The sequence below is a fragment of the Dipteris shenzhenensis genome, chromosome 18, assembly GCF_047967505.1.
Source record: "Dipteris shenzhenensis isolate YYH24624 ecotype China chromosome 18, Dip_SZ_1.0, whole genome shotgun sequence".
NCBI classification, from domain to species: domain Eukaryota; kingdom Viridiplantae; phylum Streptophyta; class Polypodiopsida; order Gleicheniales; family Dipteridaceae; genus Dipteris; species Dipteris shenzhenensis.
This window is the reverse complement of record NC_141613.1, coordinates 40,802,086-40,820,103: the sequence shown is the minus strand read 5'-3', so window position 1 is coordinate 40,820,103 and position 18,018 is coordinate 40,802,086. Positions and strand designations below refer to the sequence as shown.

Below are 18,018 nucleotides of genomic sequence, written 5' to 3'. Positions count from 1 at the left end.
CTATGGACAATACTATTGCTCCTATATGCAGATGACGTGGTTCTTTTCGCTAATGACCGTGACTCCATGCATCAACTATTACAGGTACTACAGGTCTTTTGCACGGGAAGTGGGCTGCAAGTTAACCCTGCCAAAACCAAAATGATGGCAGTATGCACCACCCGACCTGAACATCCCCCGGTTATCAGCTTTGAGGGGCAGCCCATTGAATATGTCGATACCTTTAAATATTTGGGAATTGACATACCAGCCGATCACAGATGGTGGCAATGTGCACAAAGAAGGCTGGATACAGGTTGGGGGAAGTACTGTCAATTTGAAAACGACTGTAGGCACACTGACACCCGGAACTGGAAGATTCGGAATATGTTGTTTGATGCATATGTGGTTCAAACAGTGTTATATGGAGTAGAAGTATGGGGGGACAGCATCTCTCTCTCCACATGGAATGAGATTGAAAAAATGCAGAAATCTTTCCTACGAACACATCTAGGAGTCAAGGCAACTACCCCTTATTCAGTCCTCTTATTGGAAACGGGCAGGCGGCCAATTGAATTCCATGCACTGATCAGAGTGATGCAGTACCTAGTGGAAGTACAACAAATGCCAAAAGAATGGACTGCTAGTATGAAACTTCAGAAGAATCATAAAAGCAAGATCATCTGCACAGGATGGGGGACAGATATAAGGAAATGGTTCAGCAGATGGAAAGTGGAATCATACCTGACTATGCCTCCTGAAAAGGTCAAGATGCAAGAATTCCAGTTGTCCCTACTATGCACTCTACAAACCCAATGGTTGACAGCAGAAAAGAGGACCAAGCTAGAATACTATCAAGATCAAATAAATCCTTTTATGCTGGTCATCTTTCATGACACCAGATGCCCCTGCTCAGCCATACATCAGTACTCCCATACCTCTTCTCTATCACAGGAATATTGCCAGATTCCGCACACGGTCACATACCTTGGCAATAGAGACAGGAGCTTGGCTAAATCTGCCGCGACATGTCACAGTTTGCAGATTCTGTGATTCGCAGACATTAGAGACAGAGGCACATATAGCCCTACATTGCCCCCGATATGCACACATCAGAGACGACTATCAGCAGATACTGGCAGACACCACTCAGATCTCGTCAGTTCTCTGCATTGCCTCTCCGACAGCATTGGGATCTTTTGTCACTCGTCTTTTTTTGTACCGTCAAGAACTTGAAAATTCTTGACCCCTCCATAGCGGAGGAGATTTTTGTACTGAGGATTAGGTCCCATGGGTCATTTTTGGCCCCCCGAGGACGATAATAAAATTCTATTTCTACTTCTACCTCTCTCTCTCTCTCTCTCTCCCCCTCATATCATCCTCAGCAGAGGGATTGCGAAAACATCTAGAGGCTCTGGAGACGTTCTGCAGAGAGAGAGACTTGACAGTTAACCTTGGGAAGACCAAGGAACACCTCGCGAGCAATGTCCCGTCACCATAGTTTCACATACCGAGGCCAGCCTATGGAGATAGTGCAGTGTTACACATATTTGGGGATAGTGTTCACTGGACTAGGTTTCGCGATGATCCATGCGGGTACGGCACGACTCACACAAGGATAGGGTGCTCTGGCCCGACTAGAGAGGCGATGCTTCCAAGCACACTTCCAGGACCCCCTGACGAAGAGTTGGCTTTTTGACACGTTGGTGAGACCAACTGCCATGTATGCAGCACCTTTCTGGGGAGTGATATTTCAGCGACAGAGTGGAAGAGATTTGAGAGGCTACAGGTGACCATGGGATCCAAGATGATTCGGAGTAAACCCCCAATCCCCCATGAGATTATACAGGCATAGTTTGCCATGACCCCTCTCCAGGTTGATGCCATCTTTCAGACAATGGCATTCCTCCATAGAGTCTGGGCCCTATCTCAGTGGAGACTATCGAGATTAGCATTAGAGTCCTCCAGGCGACTAGCAGAGAGCGGTGTCGGTACGGCATGGTACGCACAGATATCCACGTGGTTTGGTAGTCACAGCATTCAGATGGACAGACCCCCCCTTTCAGTACAGTCTGGACGCACCACTCGAGATGATCCCACGAGATGAGATCAACCATATCATACGGCTAGACCTCTTCCAGCTCCATACATCTAGGGCTTGGGGGGGAGAGGAGTTCTCCACCAAGATCCAGTTCTACCATGACCACTTCCTGAGGGTCTCAGAGCACGGTCTTGTCATCAGACCTCAGTATCTCGAGGACAGGAGAGTCTCACATGCACTAAGGATCACCATTGGTTAGTTACGAGTCTCATCTCATCAGCTGCGGATTGAGGCAGGGAGAGCTGTAGGCATACCCAGAGAGCAAAGAACTTGCACACTATGCCAGATGGAGGAGATCGAGACAGAGGAGCATTTTCTATGTGTATGCACAGTCTATTATGAGATCCGGGGACGATATCATTGCCTCTTTCAGGAGGGGCATGGCTTTGGTCCACTCACATGGCTGATCCATTTTCACGATCAGGTTTGTTGGGTTCTACCTTATCGAGATGCGTCGACAGAGAGACACATTGATGCGGCAGACCAGAGAGCATCATGGATTGATGCCACAGGTCACCGAGATCGACAGATCACAGACTTTTGTTACAAACTTCTATGCATCTGAGTCAGCTACCGGTGTGGTTGAGGGAGAGGAGCTTGATGAGATGAGAGCATCATGGATTAGCAGTAGGAGTGTCCACCACGATGCTGCCAGACGAGGGACACACACTCCACGTGCGACACAGAGAGGGACCAGAGCACGCCCGATCGAGGTTCAGTCTATCTCATCCCTTCTCAGAGGCAACCGCCAGAGACGAGGCATCACCCTTGACATGGCCCACTGGATCCAGAGATCGAGAGACCACGCCCCTCCCCCACATCGCGAGACAGCTCGACAGACACAGATACGAGACCTCCTCAGATCTCATAAGAGAGCCGAAAATGTACTAGGAGTGCTAGCTCTACGCACAAGACTCTCTTCTGTTATTTTGCTACTCTAGTATTTTGTTCACTACTTTAGCACTTTAGCTTTTAGGAAGGGTCTTGGTGAACCCTTTTCCTCAGCCCTTAGTGGCTTGTATGAGTTATCTTTTGGTTTTTCACTTTGTCTCATAGGCCCATGAGGCCTCTTGCAAACGTTATTACATCTTTCTTTCTTTATTTCTCTCTCTTTGACGCAGATCCGAGATATTTTAACTGCTCACAAATGAGCCACGGTGCCCGGCTTCGGTTTCTTAGTCCCTTCCATTATAGCATTGACGCGCCGTTCTCTCCTCTGTTGTCACATGAGGTCAACTAGATCATCCACAAGGATCTTTTCCAGCTACACACATTCCGGACCTGGTTGGGACTGAGCGAGCTTCCAGTGAAGCTCAGCTTGTACAGGAATCATTGTTTACACATCACAGAGGAGGGTTTCATTGACCCACCAGGATATACACATATCCACTTACCCCACTCACCGAGGATCTCTACTGGGCAGTTTCGGGTCTCTTCACATAGACTGCGCATTGAGAGTGGCAGGGCAGAGGGTCTACTTCGAGAGAGGTGCACATGCACATTATTTGACACACAAGAGGTCGAGTCAGAGGAGCATTTCATTTTCACGTGCCCAGTTTACTATGAGATCCGAGGACGCTTCTACTGCCTCTTCAGAGATAGTTCTGGGGTGTTGTCTCCTATCCAGACCAGAGATGCTTGGTGGTTTGCATCCATGAGGCAGTCAGGCACGGCGAGCGTCTACTTAGATCACGAAGACAGAAGCAGACCTCGTCCTTGGTAGACTCTTCTCAGAGCTCGATCACGGAGTTCTTCCAGCTAGAGCAGGTGGACCCACATACTACGAGGCCCTGACATGATCAGGATCCACTAGAGCCAGCAACACGACAGCTCAGACAAAGGATTGCCGCACATATTACACTTGAGGATATCCCCTCTCTGTTCAGAGTCGGAGCTCGACTGACAGGGGTCATTGTAGGCCTCGTTAGGTGCAAAGCTATGACCAGGAGACGACACAGGACCACGCCATTGAGCAGTTGACATCACTCTATAGTCGACTTCATGCTCCCACACTGTCTCATCCACTTGGATGAACTGATGACGATGATATTGCATTGGTGTGGATGCTCGTTTAGTAGCTCCACCCTCACAGTTTGTTTGTATCAGGATTCTCACAGTCTCATAGACCCATCGGTCTTCCGAAGACTTCAATAAACTTTCTTTCTTTCTCAGCCTACTTCACTTAGTATCTGATTTATACTTGATTTTGCTCAAGCTATATTGAGCTCTTTAGATCAGTTTAGCACTCAGCAAGGGCCCTAGTGCACCCTTTTCCCAAGCCCATTGAGGCTTGTATTAGTTTTTCCTTTTTGGTGTACTTTATACTTTATCCCATAGGCCCATGAGGCCTCCCGCGGGCATTAATACATCTCTCTCATTGGTGTGGATTCTCACACTCTCATAGACCCAATGGTCTTCCGAAGACTTTAATAAACTCTATCTCTCTCTCTCTCTCTCTCTCTCTCTATATATATATATATATATATATATATTATATATATATATATAATCTCAATGTCTTTTTTGATGTGAATGTTGGCCATGCTGTGTAGTACAATCTCCCTCTAGTTTGCAACTGATTTTGCATAATCATAATTCTTAGCCTATGTGGGGAGTTCATGGAGTGTCAATGAATATGCATACAGAAATATAGCACAGTTTATTAGTTATTTCATCTCTTGTTAAGTGGCACCAAGAATTGTCAATCAGGTCCTTTAACGATAGATCCCAAATATCAGGTGTTGAACAAAACAGCAAGGATGTATAGAATGAGAGCATACTCTGAAAACCTCTATAGAGATTGGCTGCAAGATCTGCATGAGCCTTGCATATTTGTCCATATACCTGAAAGAGAAGAGGGCTCGAATTAAATCTCATGAGACATTTTTTCCAAAGACAAGATAATGCATTATTTGTATAAATCAAAGGTAGAAGCTTGATATGCAATGAGCTCTGATTCCTATTGCATTTTTCATACACATATTACGACCATGATTTTTTCGTGAATCGAACATCAAATCTCCATAATTCCCACAATAGGCCAACTATGCTTATTGTAAACCCATTGCAAATCAAACTTGTTTTACAAACTCAAGATTTGGCATGCGAAAAGAAACACCACACCAATTCCGAGGGAGCACCAAAAGGTTTTCACCTAGCTATTAGTGATCAACCTACAATATTCTGTCTACTTAGATTCTTTCTTCCGTCTTTGATTTAACAATCTTAAGGTCATAAATCAGCAACAAATTAAGACAAGACATCATATGGCTCATCATATCTTTCACCACCATTATAAAGAGCATGGCCAATTGTAAAAATATATCTCATCATATAATCTCTTGATTTCAACACAATGGATTTCATATGCTCTACTTACCCACCATACGCTAGAAATCCAAGCTTGTTTATTCATGTCACAAAAAGCACATAAAGGAAATTTAGATCCTCTACTTTCCCTCCTCAACCAAACACTCAAGCAAGCAAGCACCTTGCATGTAAGGAGCTTTGTTCTTACTTAGCACTCCAAAAGATTCTTCTATTTGGATAGCAAACTTTGAAACTCCTTTCTCTATGGCTTTAAACAAGCACGAATCCAAAAAAAGAAGAAAGCCAAAATTTTGTGCCTTTTAAGAAAAGCTCCCTTAGAAGGACATAATATTGATAGCAGCAACATGTCCAAAAAAGCAAACCTGTTAATAGTGCAACGAGGGCTACTAGGAATGGCAAACTTTCCATGTAGTGTAAGGTTTCTACTAAGTTGACACAATTTGAGAAGTGCCATGATTACCCATATGATCTCCTGCAAATGCCCGGTGAGGCAAGCTCTCGACACTGTGTCAAAAGCTTTATGAAGTAGCAATAACCTGCCTATATTCGTTCTCCAGCCTCCTCAATGACACCTTCGGGTGTGAGTATAGATTCTCGTGATTGGCCTTGAAGCTCGCTTGTCCCTCGGCTCTGAGTCCCTGAAGCTCTGCAAATCAACTAAGCTCTGTGTCGAGCACCAATGCATAGATCTTGGACAGGATATGCCCAATCATGATGGTCCTGTAGTTTCTCGGGCTCATGGGATCCCCTGTCTTGTGATGTCAAGGGTCAAAGTGTAAGGAAAATTGGTGCAAACTGCTTCATTAAAAAGCTTTGCTAAGATTGGAGCCATAGTAGCTATTCCATATGCAATGAATTCAATATGTAGGCTCTCAGCCCGGATGAAACGCTAGGCTATCGAAGAAGCCAAGGCACACGTAATGCCAAACGCAGACAAGCTTTGTTTTATGAAGCTAGATCTGCGAGTTGGAAACCATGAGCTATGAAAAGTGTGTAGGATGTAGGACATGTTGAATGCAAGAGATAGAAGTCCTAGAGTGTGGTGTTTGTGAGAGGAGAGGGGGCTTGTCGCTCAAGAAACGCCAGCCAGAAGTCCTCAGAGGTGTTACTAAACAAAATATTTATTCACTCCTCGTTCTAGCGAACAACAGTCTTCTTCTTCCAACATACCAGATGACAGGTCACAATACTCATGTCTCACCTCTGCCTCACTTGGAAGGTGATGTTTAGGCTTGAATCTGAGTTGCTAGGATAAAGCCTTATACTCATTATCATACTAGCTGTTACAAGATACTTAGCCAAGAGGCGATGGGCAAGTGAAATGGGCAAGTAAAATAGGTTGATGTGTGTGAAAGAGTGTAGGGCAACTTCATGAAAGAGCGGATGATTAGGGCGGCTCAATCCTCTAGGACCACTATGTCATCGATGTATGTGAGTACAGTGGAAAGGTGTGTGGAGTACTCAGGTGAAGACTATGATAAAAATGTAGATGTGATATGTAGTGTGCGTAAGCGATGTCATGGTGTGTGTTATAGGATACAAATAGATACTCTCACAAAAAGATAGGCGTAGTCTGCTTCTAGACAAATCCGTGATATGCGAGGTGAAGGCAGGGGATTCCATGAGATAGCCAACTATGCTGGAGGTCCCCAATGTGGGAAATAAGTGGAACCACCTAAGGAGGATTATTGATCCAGGCCATTATAAATGACAACATCATGTATCTTGACCATGTCCAAGAGTGCAAGTCCATAGGATGTGATTGGAACTCGGCTGTCAGCAGAGACTCAGTCTCATCTAGATCAACATCTGCTAATAAGATAGCGTCATCACAAAAATCCAGAAGCAATACTGAATGTGTACCCATCCTTGCATTGGAGTCTCCAACAAGCAAAACTTTCCCGTAGCTCGGGAAATCCATGATACCCGGGTATTGGGATGCAATGAAGAGCAACAACTGGTCAATGGCTGGTTGGTGCAGCTGAGGTGCAAATCTGAAGCTCGAACAGATGGTGCAGCATCGCACTTAACAGCAACAATTTATTGGCGATGGCAGATGGGCTGGAGAGGCAATTTTGGGTTAGGATTAATTTAAAAGGTAAAAAAGAGTGGTAGGTAGATCTTAGATCCTAGGTTAGGACATTCATGTTGTTGTCATGGACATGGGTTATAGATTTCTAAGGAGCCACAACATGTGGCAAGCCCCCACATACATCCATCATGGATGAAAAAGGTTTCCACATGGCACCATTCCATTGGTCTATCTCTTGTGGCCTTGCCACGTGTCACACAAAGATACACTCACCATCACTCTCACTCTACGGGCAGCCAATCAGATGCAAGTATTGCACCCGGTGCCTGTGTTTGATGGATTCTGAGTGGGCACACTTTGTAAGTGTGCCATATAGCATATGACTGAATTGTTGGCCCTATAGAAGCCACCACGAAGCTTCTCCCTTCTCACCTCCACACCACCTCAGTTACGGCTCGCTATATTTGGGGTTCGTTGTGTGTTTGCAGTTTAGTTGCTACATATTCAGTTGCATGCTTTTATTCTGGAATTTCCATTGCAGCAATGTGTGTGCATGCAGGCAAGTGTGAGTGCTTGTGTTCATTCCGACGTGTGCAGTTGTGGAGGGCATTGCAGTCTAGTAGACCTCCTGTTCTTGTTTTCTTTTACATTATAGTGGTTAAGTACATTTCGCCAGATTTGGATAAGTACAATCATGGCTACATTCTAACAAGGATGTGAAGATCTAGTCAAGTTACATGTTGATATTCACAAGCCAGCGCAACGGAAGGATGTCAATTCTAGTTAGCTTCCACCAGCTCAGAATATTTACTTGGGCCATGAAGTAAGCATTAACTTTTTCTTGGCTTGCCAATTCGCTCCCATCATGAAAGCAATTGTCAAAAGCTTGTTTATTGGAGCTCTATAAAACTTCTCCCTTGGCAGGTAGAGTCTTAGTTGCCAATCAAGTTCACTTGGCAATCACTCTTGTTGGTGCTTCTCTCGCATAGCAAGGACTAGCTACTATAACATCCTCATCATTGCCCAACACTAGATGTAGACCGTAGTAAAAACAAGTGTTATTGCACATATATATCCATGCATCTACACACACTTGGCATCCATTTATACAATTTCTAGTGCCCTTAGCTTAACTAAATTTCTTTCAAATCTCCCACATTAACGAGAGACTCAGCCATGCGGAAGGCTAGTGCTATAGAAGAAGGCTAATCAAAAAATATTCCACCTCTCTTTATTAAAAAGATGTATAGTCACAATATCTCTGCACTGGGATGGCAAAGCCATTGATTTCTCATGGACCAAAGCTATCCTTTCAATCTATAGATGCCACAATGTCAAGGATGTGAATGATATTTGAATTCTCAAAGACTTTAGGGTTATGTCTTGAATTACAATGCAACCCTCTACAACTGGTCCGCATAAAGCTTCAAGGAAGGATAGAGCAAAGATCGGAAAAGTCGTATGATTGGATAGATATAAAGACCAAGAAAGTCTGAAAGTGGAAGTTTGAGATGTGGCTCGAGATCTGGCCTTACATCCTCTGGACCAGTTCACATTCCTTCACATTGTAAGCTTTTATGCATTGTAGCACTCTACTCACTTCATCATTCTTTTAAGCTTGCTAGCTCTTCCCAATGGATTCATCCCTCTTCTTGTGTACATTGGAGATTCTCTTTCAGTAGTTTCACTGTTGTGAAGGTGTTCTTGAAAGGAATGATCCCCTTTTAGAGGGAATGGCCATTTGCATTCCTTTCAATTTGCCAATACGGAAGGTCCATCACTTGTCAGCCACAATGATGGTTTGTATATGACTTTGGACTGGTAGTACCTTTACTTTTGGGGCAAAGGATGGTGTATCAGAATGGAAGGCTATTTGGCAATAACAGCATTATATACGAGTCTCAAAATGGATCTGTATGATGAGGGTGGACAAAGGAGATATTAAGCATGCTTGGAACTAAACAAGGTTGTTCTTCATCGCCCCCCTTGTTTGGCCCCTTTATTGATGAGCTATCCGCCTGTGCACAGATTTTGGGAGAAGAGGGAGCACCCTTTAACCAAAAGATAGATTTGATTTGGCCCAATGCAGATCATGAGGTCCTCATTTCACCCACAGCAGCTGGTCTCGGTAACATCCCACTCTCCGACTTTATGTGATCACCAGGCTGTGCAGGTCCCATTTCCTGGATCTGTCGTCGCCGGGGTACCAGCTGCACGTGCCAGTTTCAGCAACGGATATGCATTCCTTGAAAGACTAAAGAGCTTCTTTTTCCAGGAAAACTTATAGGAGCAGAAGACAAAGCTACTACTGTTCATCTCTAGAGCTGTTGTAACATGTGATGCTACCCACACAAGATCGGAGCCTTCCCTCTCCTCATCCGCAGGTCGAACCTTTCGTTCGTCAGCATCCCGCCCCCCCCCCCCCCCAAAAAAAAAAAGAAGAAGAAGAAGAAGAAAAAATGCTCCTATCCCAATACACCCCATCCTTATTCATACCCATTGCCTTATTTGATGTCCCTTTACAACTAAGAAAACATAGCACAGAAAACACACACAGAACCTGCTGTGCATGTGCAACAGTTCATTGCTCATATCTGCGATGTGAAAGCCCATGCAACCCCACCTGGGTGCAAACAGTGCTGTTTTTGAAACCATGTAGCAACTTCTATTTAGACCTGATGCAAAAGGCATGGAGAATTGAAAGGCATATAAAGTTAAAATGGCACATCTACCAACAGAGATCCTCTAAAAATCCACATGAATAAAACGCCATGTCTTCAGATAACTTCACACAGCTCATAAAGTTTACCTTAATTTAAGTTTCTTTAAACTCTGTCTAAATCAGCTTATCACTCATAATATTATGTACAGTACCGCACTGGACAGTAAAGGGGAAGCTATAGTAGTGATTTCATTTGATTTAAGTTTCTTGGAAGTCTAAATCTGCTTATTGCTCTTATGCTTCAGCAGCTCTTGCCTGCTCGTAGGAAAAATATGACAGGCTTTGCAGAGTTTCAAACACCACACTACACAGAAAATATCATCTGGAAAGTAACATCATTCCAAACTAGATAACAAAAATGCCGACGACCACAGATACTTTTGATGGTAGGGAGCTGAGATTGCCTTAGAATACCAACTGAAGAGCCAGTCAGGATCAGATTCTCATCATCCACAACATGTGCTTGGCCATCTTTAGAACTGATACTGTTGTTTTTAAAATTACTGTACAATCGACTTGGAAGTTGGCTATCTTCATCGATGAAGTCAGCCAAAAGATCTTCATTCTCCTCGTCCTCAACATCATCAGCCTGAACAGCATGTTGCTCCACTGCACCATTAACCATATTCCCAGTTAATGTCCATTGTGTTTGGAATCCTTTAGATGGACCACCTGCAATGTACACCCTCTCTACCATATTATCATGGTTTCTCCCCATACCTTCAGATCCCTCGATTGCTCTTTCAGTTGTCAATGACAAGCCTTGACTTCTTCGTTCACTGAAAGGATTACCCCTCTCTAACCAAACAGCAAAGCCTGCCTGCTTTTCCTCATTCCCACTTGCAGCATTGTCAGCAATGGCATGAGAGGTTCTTGACTCAGCGCCTCTGGATAAACCCACAGGCGATGCAACTAGCACAGGTGCTCCATCCCCCAATAATCCAGCCAAGTTGACTGTTTTGATAGCCTCTGGTGGAAGCTGCTGCCATGTCTCTTTCTCTAGCATCATCCGCAAGATCTGATAAACAATGAACCATTAACTATGACTTCTGTTGTACTCGACATAGTTATAGAATATAAAGAGAATATAAAGAAAGAAAGAAAACAGATACACGTGTAAAACATAATCACTCAGCTCTTGCAGCAAACTTTGACAGCAAACACAGGGGGGGGGAGGGGGATTGATTGGAAATCAGGAAACACAAAAGAACTGCATCAAGCAGAAATCCAGGTTTGCTCCCACCTAATCTTTGAAGTCCACCAAGCATCAAGCTTTACCAACTAGCAGTTGAATCTTAAACAATTTTTAATCCGCGTGTAAAAAGGATTAATCTTTCCCATCCTATCTAGATTTCTCTGCTTTTCTTTGAACCAGTAATGAGCAAAATATGTGTCTTCCTGTGGCATGTGGGACATCACCACATTTCCACCACTCATCGCTTTGATTAAAGCTGCTTAAGTTCCATATCCTTAATGTCCTGATATCGTTTTCGTATCTGCTCCTTAATTTCCCAAAAACCTGTAGGATTTACCATACGCATCTATATGCAACGCTTTCTTGCTCTCTTTTTCTCAAATGCATCAATTTTGACTATATAGGCGTTTCGCAATTCCTAAAAAAAGAAAAAAGGAACAAGGGGTGGATGCTTTGCTATTGCTAGTTGTCAGAGGTAATTAAAATCGATCAAATGCCAATTTACCTGCCATCAAATTATTTATTACCCTTAGTAGTCAAATGGAGACAATCTCAAGTCTTGGGAGCTTGTATTACTAAACAGTGACCTATTAACCAAAATATCAGTGACCACACACCTATCTCAATGAATTGCTTGAAGCTGACCCTTTTAATGCAAAATTGTTGAGGGGTATTTAGGCACCTAGGCTAAGTCAAAGTCATGTGGAAGTTGGAAGGTCACAAGTCATATACATGAGTGGCAGTTACAAAGAACCATCGTGGGCAGTTATAACTCCTTTTGGGATCTTCTTTGTAACAGTTCTTGATATGTACAGTCAGACTGCTGTCTGACTGTATTCAGCCTGCATATTTCCTTTTGGCAAGCTCAAGGCTGATCATATGCTGATCTAGAGGATTTTCGTCCATGTTCCTGAAGGGAAAGGATGTAGTTTTTTCTTCTATTCCAATGTTGAATGTTGTTCTTTGATGAGAAACTATATTTGGATTGCTCTTTGTCTTCCGACTACGATCCGACTGTGTATGCTTGTGCTTGCTTCATGTTAATGGTTGGAAAGGTAAAGTTCTAAAATGTTCAGGGTTGAATGTACTCTGAACACATTTGGCGATCCTGCAAATACTCCAAGGGCACGGAAAATAATCGGATCTTGTTGTATCCAGGTGAATTGTGGCCATATGGCTGCAAGGAACGAGCCTAGAGCAAAGTTTGTTAAGACTTCTTGATAGTCCGACGCTTATATCTGAAGTTCGGCGCAAAATTACAAGTTTTTGTCTTCAACCAAGTTGTAGACAACTTCAAGGCCGACATTTTATCTTTTTATTTCGTCTTAATCCGAGTTTTCCATAAAAAGTTATGGCTGTTGCAAGATCTGACAAAAATTCTGCCTGTTTTCGGCGTTCTGTTGAACTGTGGTGGCCAATTTCAAGGGCGAATGTGGATCCTCCTCAGTTTGTACCTTCATCATTGGGTTGCAAAGAAGAAGAAAGATCTGGAAACTTCAGCCAGATGTACGCGTTGCAAACAACTCAGTCATCAGAGGAAATATTGTCCATCACTTTTGGATGACAAGTTCTATGATATCTTTCCGACAATATGTGAAGCAAACTCTGATCGAAAGGTCAAGAAGATATTGGGTAAACTTGGCAAATATTATGATCTGCTTGATGATGCATAATCTTGGCATACTAAATTCCATCGAGGTGATTGGAGGTCTAATCAATATATCAATGACATCCTAGAGCTTCAACACAGAGTTCAGATTTTGCAGTCTGAATATGGGCATGAAGAGGACAATGATTCCAATCCCGACTCCAATTCCGACTCATATTTCAAAGATGATGGTAAGATTTGCAATGATAATTCAGTGATTTCTGTTCATAATCAAATAGATGCAAATGTTTCAGATCAAAACCAATCGGACATTCAGTTCAAAAAATCAGATAGTAGTCCGATAGCAGTCAGACAGGAGTCCAACTACAGTCAGATTGGAGTCGGATAGCAAGCAGCCCAAACAGTTGGACAGTAATTTTGACCAATTGGAAATAAGTTCTTCAAAGTTTGAAAGCATGGTAGATGTGTATGCAGACTATCCAATGCCTATAAGTTCAAGATCTTTTCATCGACAAATAGAGCAAGAAGAACTTGGATCAACAAATGATGATAAAGAGATTTGCTTTTCGACCAAAGATGATCAAAACTCAGAAGAGACATATGAGGAGTGTGCATGTTATGCCTTTGCACCATCTTTTGCCATTGATGTGATGTGGAAGCAAGAGAAGATCAATCCGCATGCAATGTTTGATGAGCCTGACTACAGGAATCCATACAACAAGCAAGGTTTGGGGTACATCTCTGATCTGATTCAAGTCAATGATTCTAAAGTATGTCAAAGCAATAAAGCTGATGTTGTTTCTGCTAATTATTCACTTCACTATGCAAAGATTGCAAATTTCATGTGTGATGATGATGAAATAGATATTGAGGATTATGCAGTAAGGTCATGTTTTCATATTTTTCCTATTGAGGATAAACAAATGAATCAACAATGAAAGCCAGAAATAAACCAATGGTTTGATGTCAATGTTGAAGATAATATTTCAGATCATGATGTTTCTAATGATGCTGTTCAAGTTGATAACCAGGTATGTCAAAAAGATGCTACAAAAATGGCACATATTCATAATGTTGAAGAAGAAGCAAGCAAAGAAAAGAAGTCAGATGGAGATTACAAGTCAGATCCCAATTGTGGCAAGGTTCCAATAGTTTGGGAAGATGCAAAAATACAAAATTCAAATTCAAATACAACCAAAACATATTCAGAAAATGATAATGATGATGTTGATGCTGATGATAATGAAATTCAAAGGATGAAAGATGAAGGGAAAAGGAGGAGCTTAGCCCGTAGCCAATAGAGCCAAAATGGAGCCAAAAGAGCCTAGAGGAGTTCCCTAATCACCTCTACTCATACCAAAAATATTCTGACACTTCACACATGATCAAGGTCAGCACATGCAGGTTTGCAAGAAAGAAAAACAAAAATAAGATATTCAGCAAGTAATCAGACTACAATCTGACAGTTATAGGCAATCTGAAAGAAGTCGGATGCAGTCCGAAGGTCGGAAGCACTTCAAACGAAGCCTTGAAGGTTTAATATCAGTAAAAGCAAGTTTAGAAAACCTGGATGCATTGACATTATCTCTTTTTACACTCTTTATGATAGAAAATGATGTCCTACAGCAGTCCGACAGTTCTAGGCAGCTTGGCAACAGTCCGAAGGTTGGAAACAGTTCAAAAGATAGATTTTCAATTTCATCTCAATAGAGCAAAGTTCTGAAGGTCTGACATTATTTTTTGTGGTCTTTAGTTCAGCAAATAATGACCAGACAATTGGCATGATGGGGACATACAGTCCAACAGTCCGACTGCAGTCTGATGACAATCTGATAGCAGTCCGACTACAGCCTACAGATAGTCTGACTATCTATTCTCCTATTTCTGATTTACTTTTCAAAATCCAACTTGATAGCAAGTTTTTGCTATATATGAGCTTTACGGATATGTTTTCAGATTATGTAATTGGAAAGATTTTAATAGTCAGGTTGGATTCCGACAGTAGTCTGATCTCAATCTGACTATGTCAGATTCAAGGCAGAAATTAAAATTCAGTCAAGGAGTTAAAGCTGATTCAGAATTCAGTATCTCAATGGATTTATCAAGGTCAAATGCAGATGGTTCAAAGACAAATCAATGATTTCTTCGAGGACTCTACACCGACATATGTTGCGGATGTTGGAGCTTCATCGACCTATTCCTTTTGCTTGATCAGAGCAATCTGTCCATTCCGTGCTAGTGGAATGTGAACATGCTGATTCATGCATGGTTCTATTTATTCATTTTGTATAAACTAGCATGGATGGCATTATATTTCATGGGTTCCCAGCCCTCGCATGTAGCCATGAAATGGTACAAGAGTAATCAGTAAAACCTACACCATGGAGGTTATGAAGGGTTCGAGTCTTTCACTTTTTACAAAAAGTTTTACCATCGGGTGTGCCAGGTGTTGAGGAGTATTTAAGCACCTAGGCTAAGTCAAAGTCATGTGAAAGTTGGAAGTTCACAAGTCATATACATGAGTGGCAGTTACAAAGAATCATAGTGGGCAGTTATAACACCATCTTTGTAACAGTTCTTGATATGTAACAGTCAGACTGCTGTCTGACTGTATTCAGCCTGCATATTTCCTTTTGGCAAGCTCAGGGCTGATCATATGCTGATCTAGAGGATTTTCGTCCATGTTCCTGAAAGGAAAGGATGTAGCTTTTGCTTCTATTCCAATGTTGACTGCTGTTCTTTGATGAGAAACTATATTTGGATTGCTCTTTGTCTTCCGACTATGATTCGACTGTGTATGCTTGTGCTTGCTTCATCTTAATGGTTGGAAAGGTGAAGTTCTAAAAGTTCAGAGCTGAATGTACCTTGAACAAAGACACTCCTTGTATCACCTTCCTAAAAGTTCCCTACACAACTTCCTCTTAACCGAACTCAAGCTTGCCATCTTTTCTTGTCTTTTTCTTTCTTCCTTGATTTTGTTAGCTGATGTGCTCCATCTCTCACTTTTGGAATTCTGGACTCCTATGCAAAATTACTACATTCTTACCAACTAGGTAGAGCTTTATTCTAAAGAGTAAGAAACATTGCTTGTATTCTTTAAATCTGTTGTTCAAAAGGCCTCCACAATTGGACAAAACATACATTTGGCCCTCCCCAAGGTAGTTTAGGGTGTCTTTCCAAGCTAGCTCATGCGAACAGGGCTACATCACAAATAACTCCCTTCAAGAGAAAAACAACTTTTCAATTTGCATTAACTCTTTGACCCACGCCATTGCTAGACTAAACAAGAACCATGTACAAATCTAAAGAAGGCTTGTATTTCTCAAACCACAGAAACACAGACCTTTCAATTGTACCCTAGGACAAACAATGGAGCCTCAAAAATGGAGGTGAGAAGGAGAAAAACGAGATGTTGTACTGAATTGCTGCAAAACTAAGAGTGGAGGCTCAAGAGAGAGCCAACATAACAAAACTCATGCCCTAACTAGACTAAGTGTCCTAACTGACCTAGGTGGTACATGTACTAACTGTACCAACAGACCTAACTAACTGTAACTAGGCCTACAAGGCACATACCAAGGAATAAGTGGCACCTATGGATAGCCCATAGAATGACCTACAAGCCCGCCTCCATGGTATGGGCTGAAGTATCCTGGACATGACTCAAGATACCTGAATATCTAATGTCATGGTTGCACATGTTCATCCTGTAGGGATATAGCAACCTATGACTGCACAGAGTATAACAGATCAAATCACAAAAGGTACTAAGTTTAAAGCTTGTAAAAAAGCTTCAAACTTAGGTCGAGGTAGAGTCTTTGTAAAAAGATCTGCCAAGTTGTCTTCAGTAGGAACATAAGACAACTGAATATTACTTGCTGATAATCTCTCTCTGACATAGTGATAGTGAATCTTAATATGCTTTGTATGAGCATGAAAAACAAGATTCCGTGCAATAGCCAAAGCACTCTGACTATCAGTGAAGATGATGGTAGGAGCAGTCGGACATGCATAAAGATCTGCAAGTAACTTCCGAAGCTAAACACACTCCACTATAGCTGTAAAAGCTACTCTGTCATAGCTAGAAGAAGCAACTGTACTCTGCTTCTTGTTAAACCAAGAAATGCATGAAGTACCAAGCATGAAACAGTTGCCACTATGTGACACACAGGTATCCGAACAGCCAACCCAATCACTATTAGTGAATCCATGCATAAAAAGTGAAGTATCAATCTCATAAAGGAGACCCAAATGATGAGTGCCTTTGAGATACCTAAAGACATGCTTCACGGCATGCCAATGGTACGTAGAGGAGTTGTGCATATATCTGCTCAACTATGAGACAACATATTGTAAATCAAGTCTCGTATGGCATAAGGAAATCAAACCACCAATAGCTTGCTAATAGAGAAAGAAAGAAAGTTTATTAAAGTCTTCGGAAGGTCTATGAGACTGTGAAAATCCTGATACAAGCTGTCATAGTGGAGCTACTAAACGAGCATCCATACCAATGCAAAATGCAAAAATGCAGAATGGCAGTACTAAGTCCTAAGTACAACATAGTCATGTCGATGGTCGACTATATATCAATCTCAACATCATCATCATCATCGACAGCAGCAAGATATCAAGATGGATGAGGCAGAGGCATGAAGTCGGCAATAGAGTGTTGTCGGCTACTCAGAGGTGGAGTCCTAGCACGTCTCCTGGTCGTAGCTCTGTGTCTGACCAGGGCTATTGTGACCCTTGTCGGTCGGGCTCCGACTCTAAACAAGAAGGGGATGTCCCCAAGTGTGATCTGTGTGTCAACCCTCTGTCTGAGCTGTCGGGTCACATGCTCCGGGTCACGGTCATGTCGAGGCCTCGTCTCATGGGGGTCCATGTGATCTAGCTAAAAGAACTTCGTGATAGAGCTCTGAGAGAGATCAGCCGAGGAAGAAATCTGCTCCTGTCTCTGTGCTCGGAGAATCCTCTCGCGGTCTCTAAGTTCCTCATGAATGAAACCTGCCAAACACCACTGGTCTGGGTAGGAGAGGAAACATGCCAAAAT

The 18,018-nt window shown here is 42.5% G+C and overlaps 1 protein-coding gene across 2 annotated transcripts in view; it reads right to left on the bottom strand.

Moving 5' to 3' along the window:
• The window catches only part of LOC147891230 (coiled-coil protein), a 192,188-nt gene that overhangs the window by 75,095 nt on the left and 99,075 nt on the right, over positions 1 to 18,018 (bottom strand). Inside the window, exons 15-17 of one of the 2 annotated variants that reach the window (XM_087389276.1) lie at positions 10,885 to 11,182; positions 10,569 to 10,773; positions 4,861 to 4,924 (exon numbers count right to left, since the gene is read on the bottom strand). In XM_087389276.1, coding sequence (XP_087245402.1) covers positions 4,861 to 4,924; positions 10,569 to 10,773; positions 10,885 to 11,182 — 567 coding nt within the window. Of the gene's footprint in view, positions 1 to 4,860; positions 4,925 to 10,568; positions 11,183 to 18,018 lie in introns of both variants that reach the window. The other variant, XM_087389275.1, reaches the window with a different exon arrangement.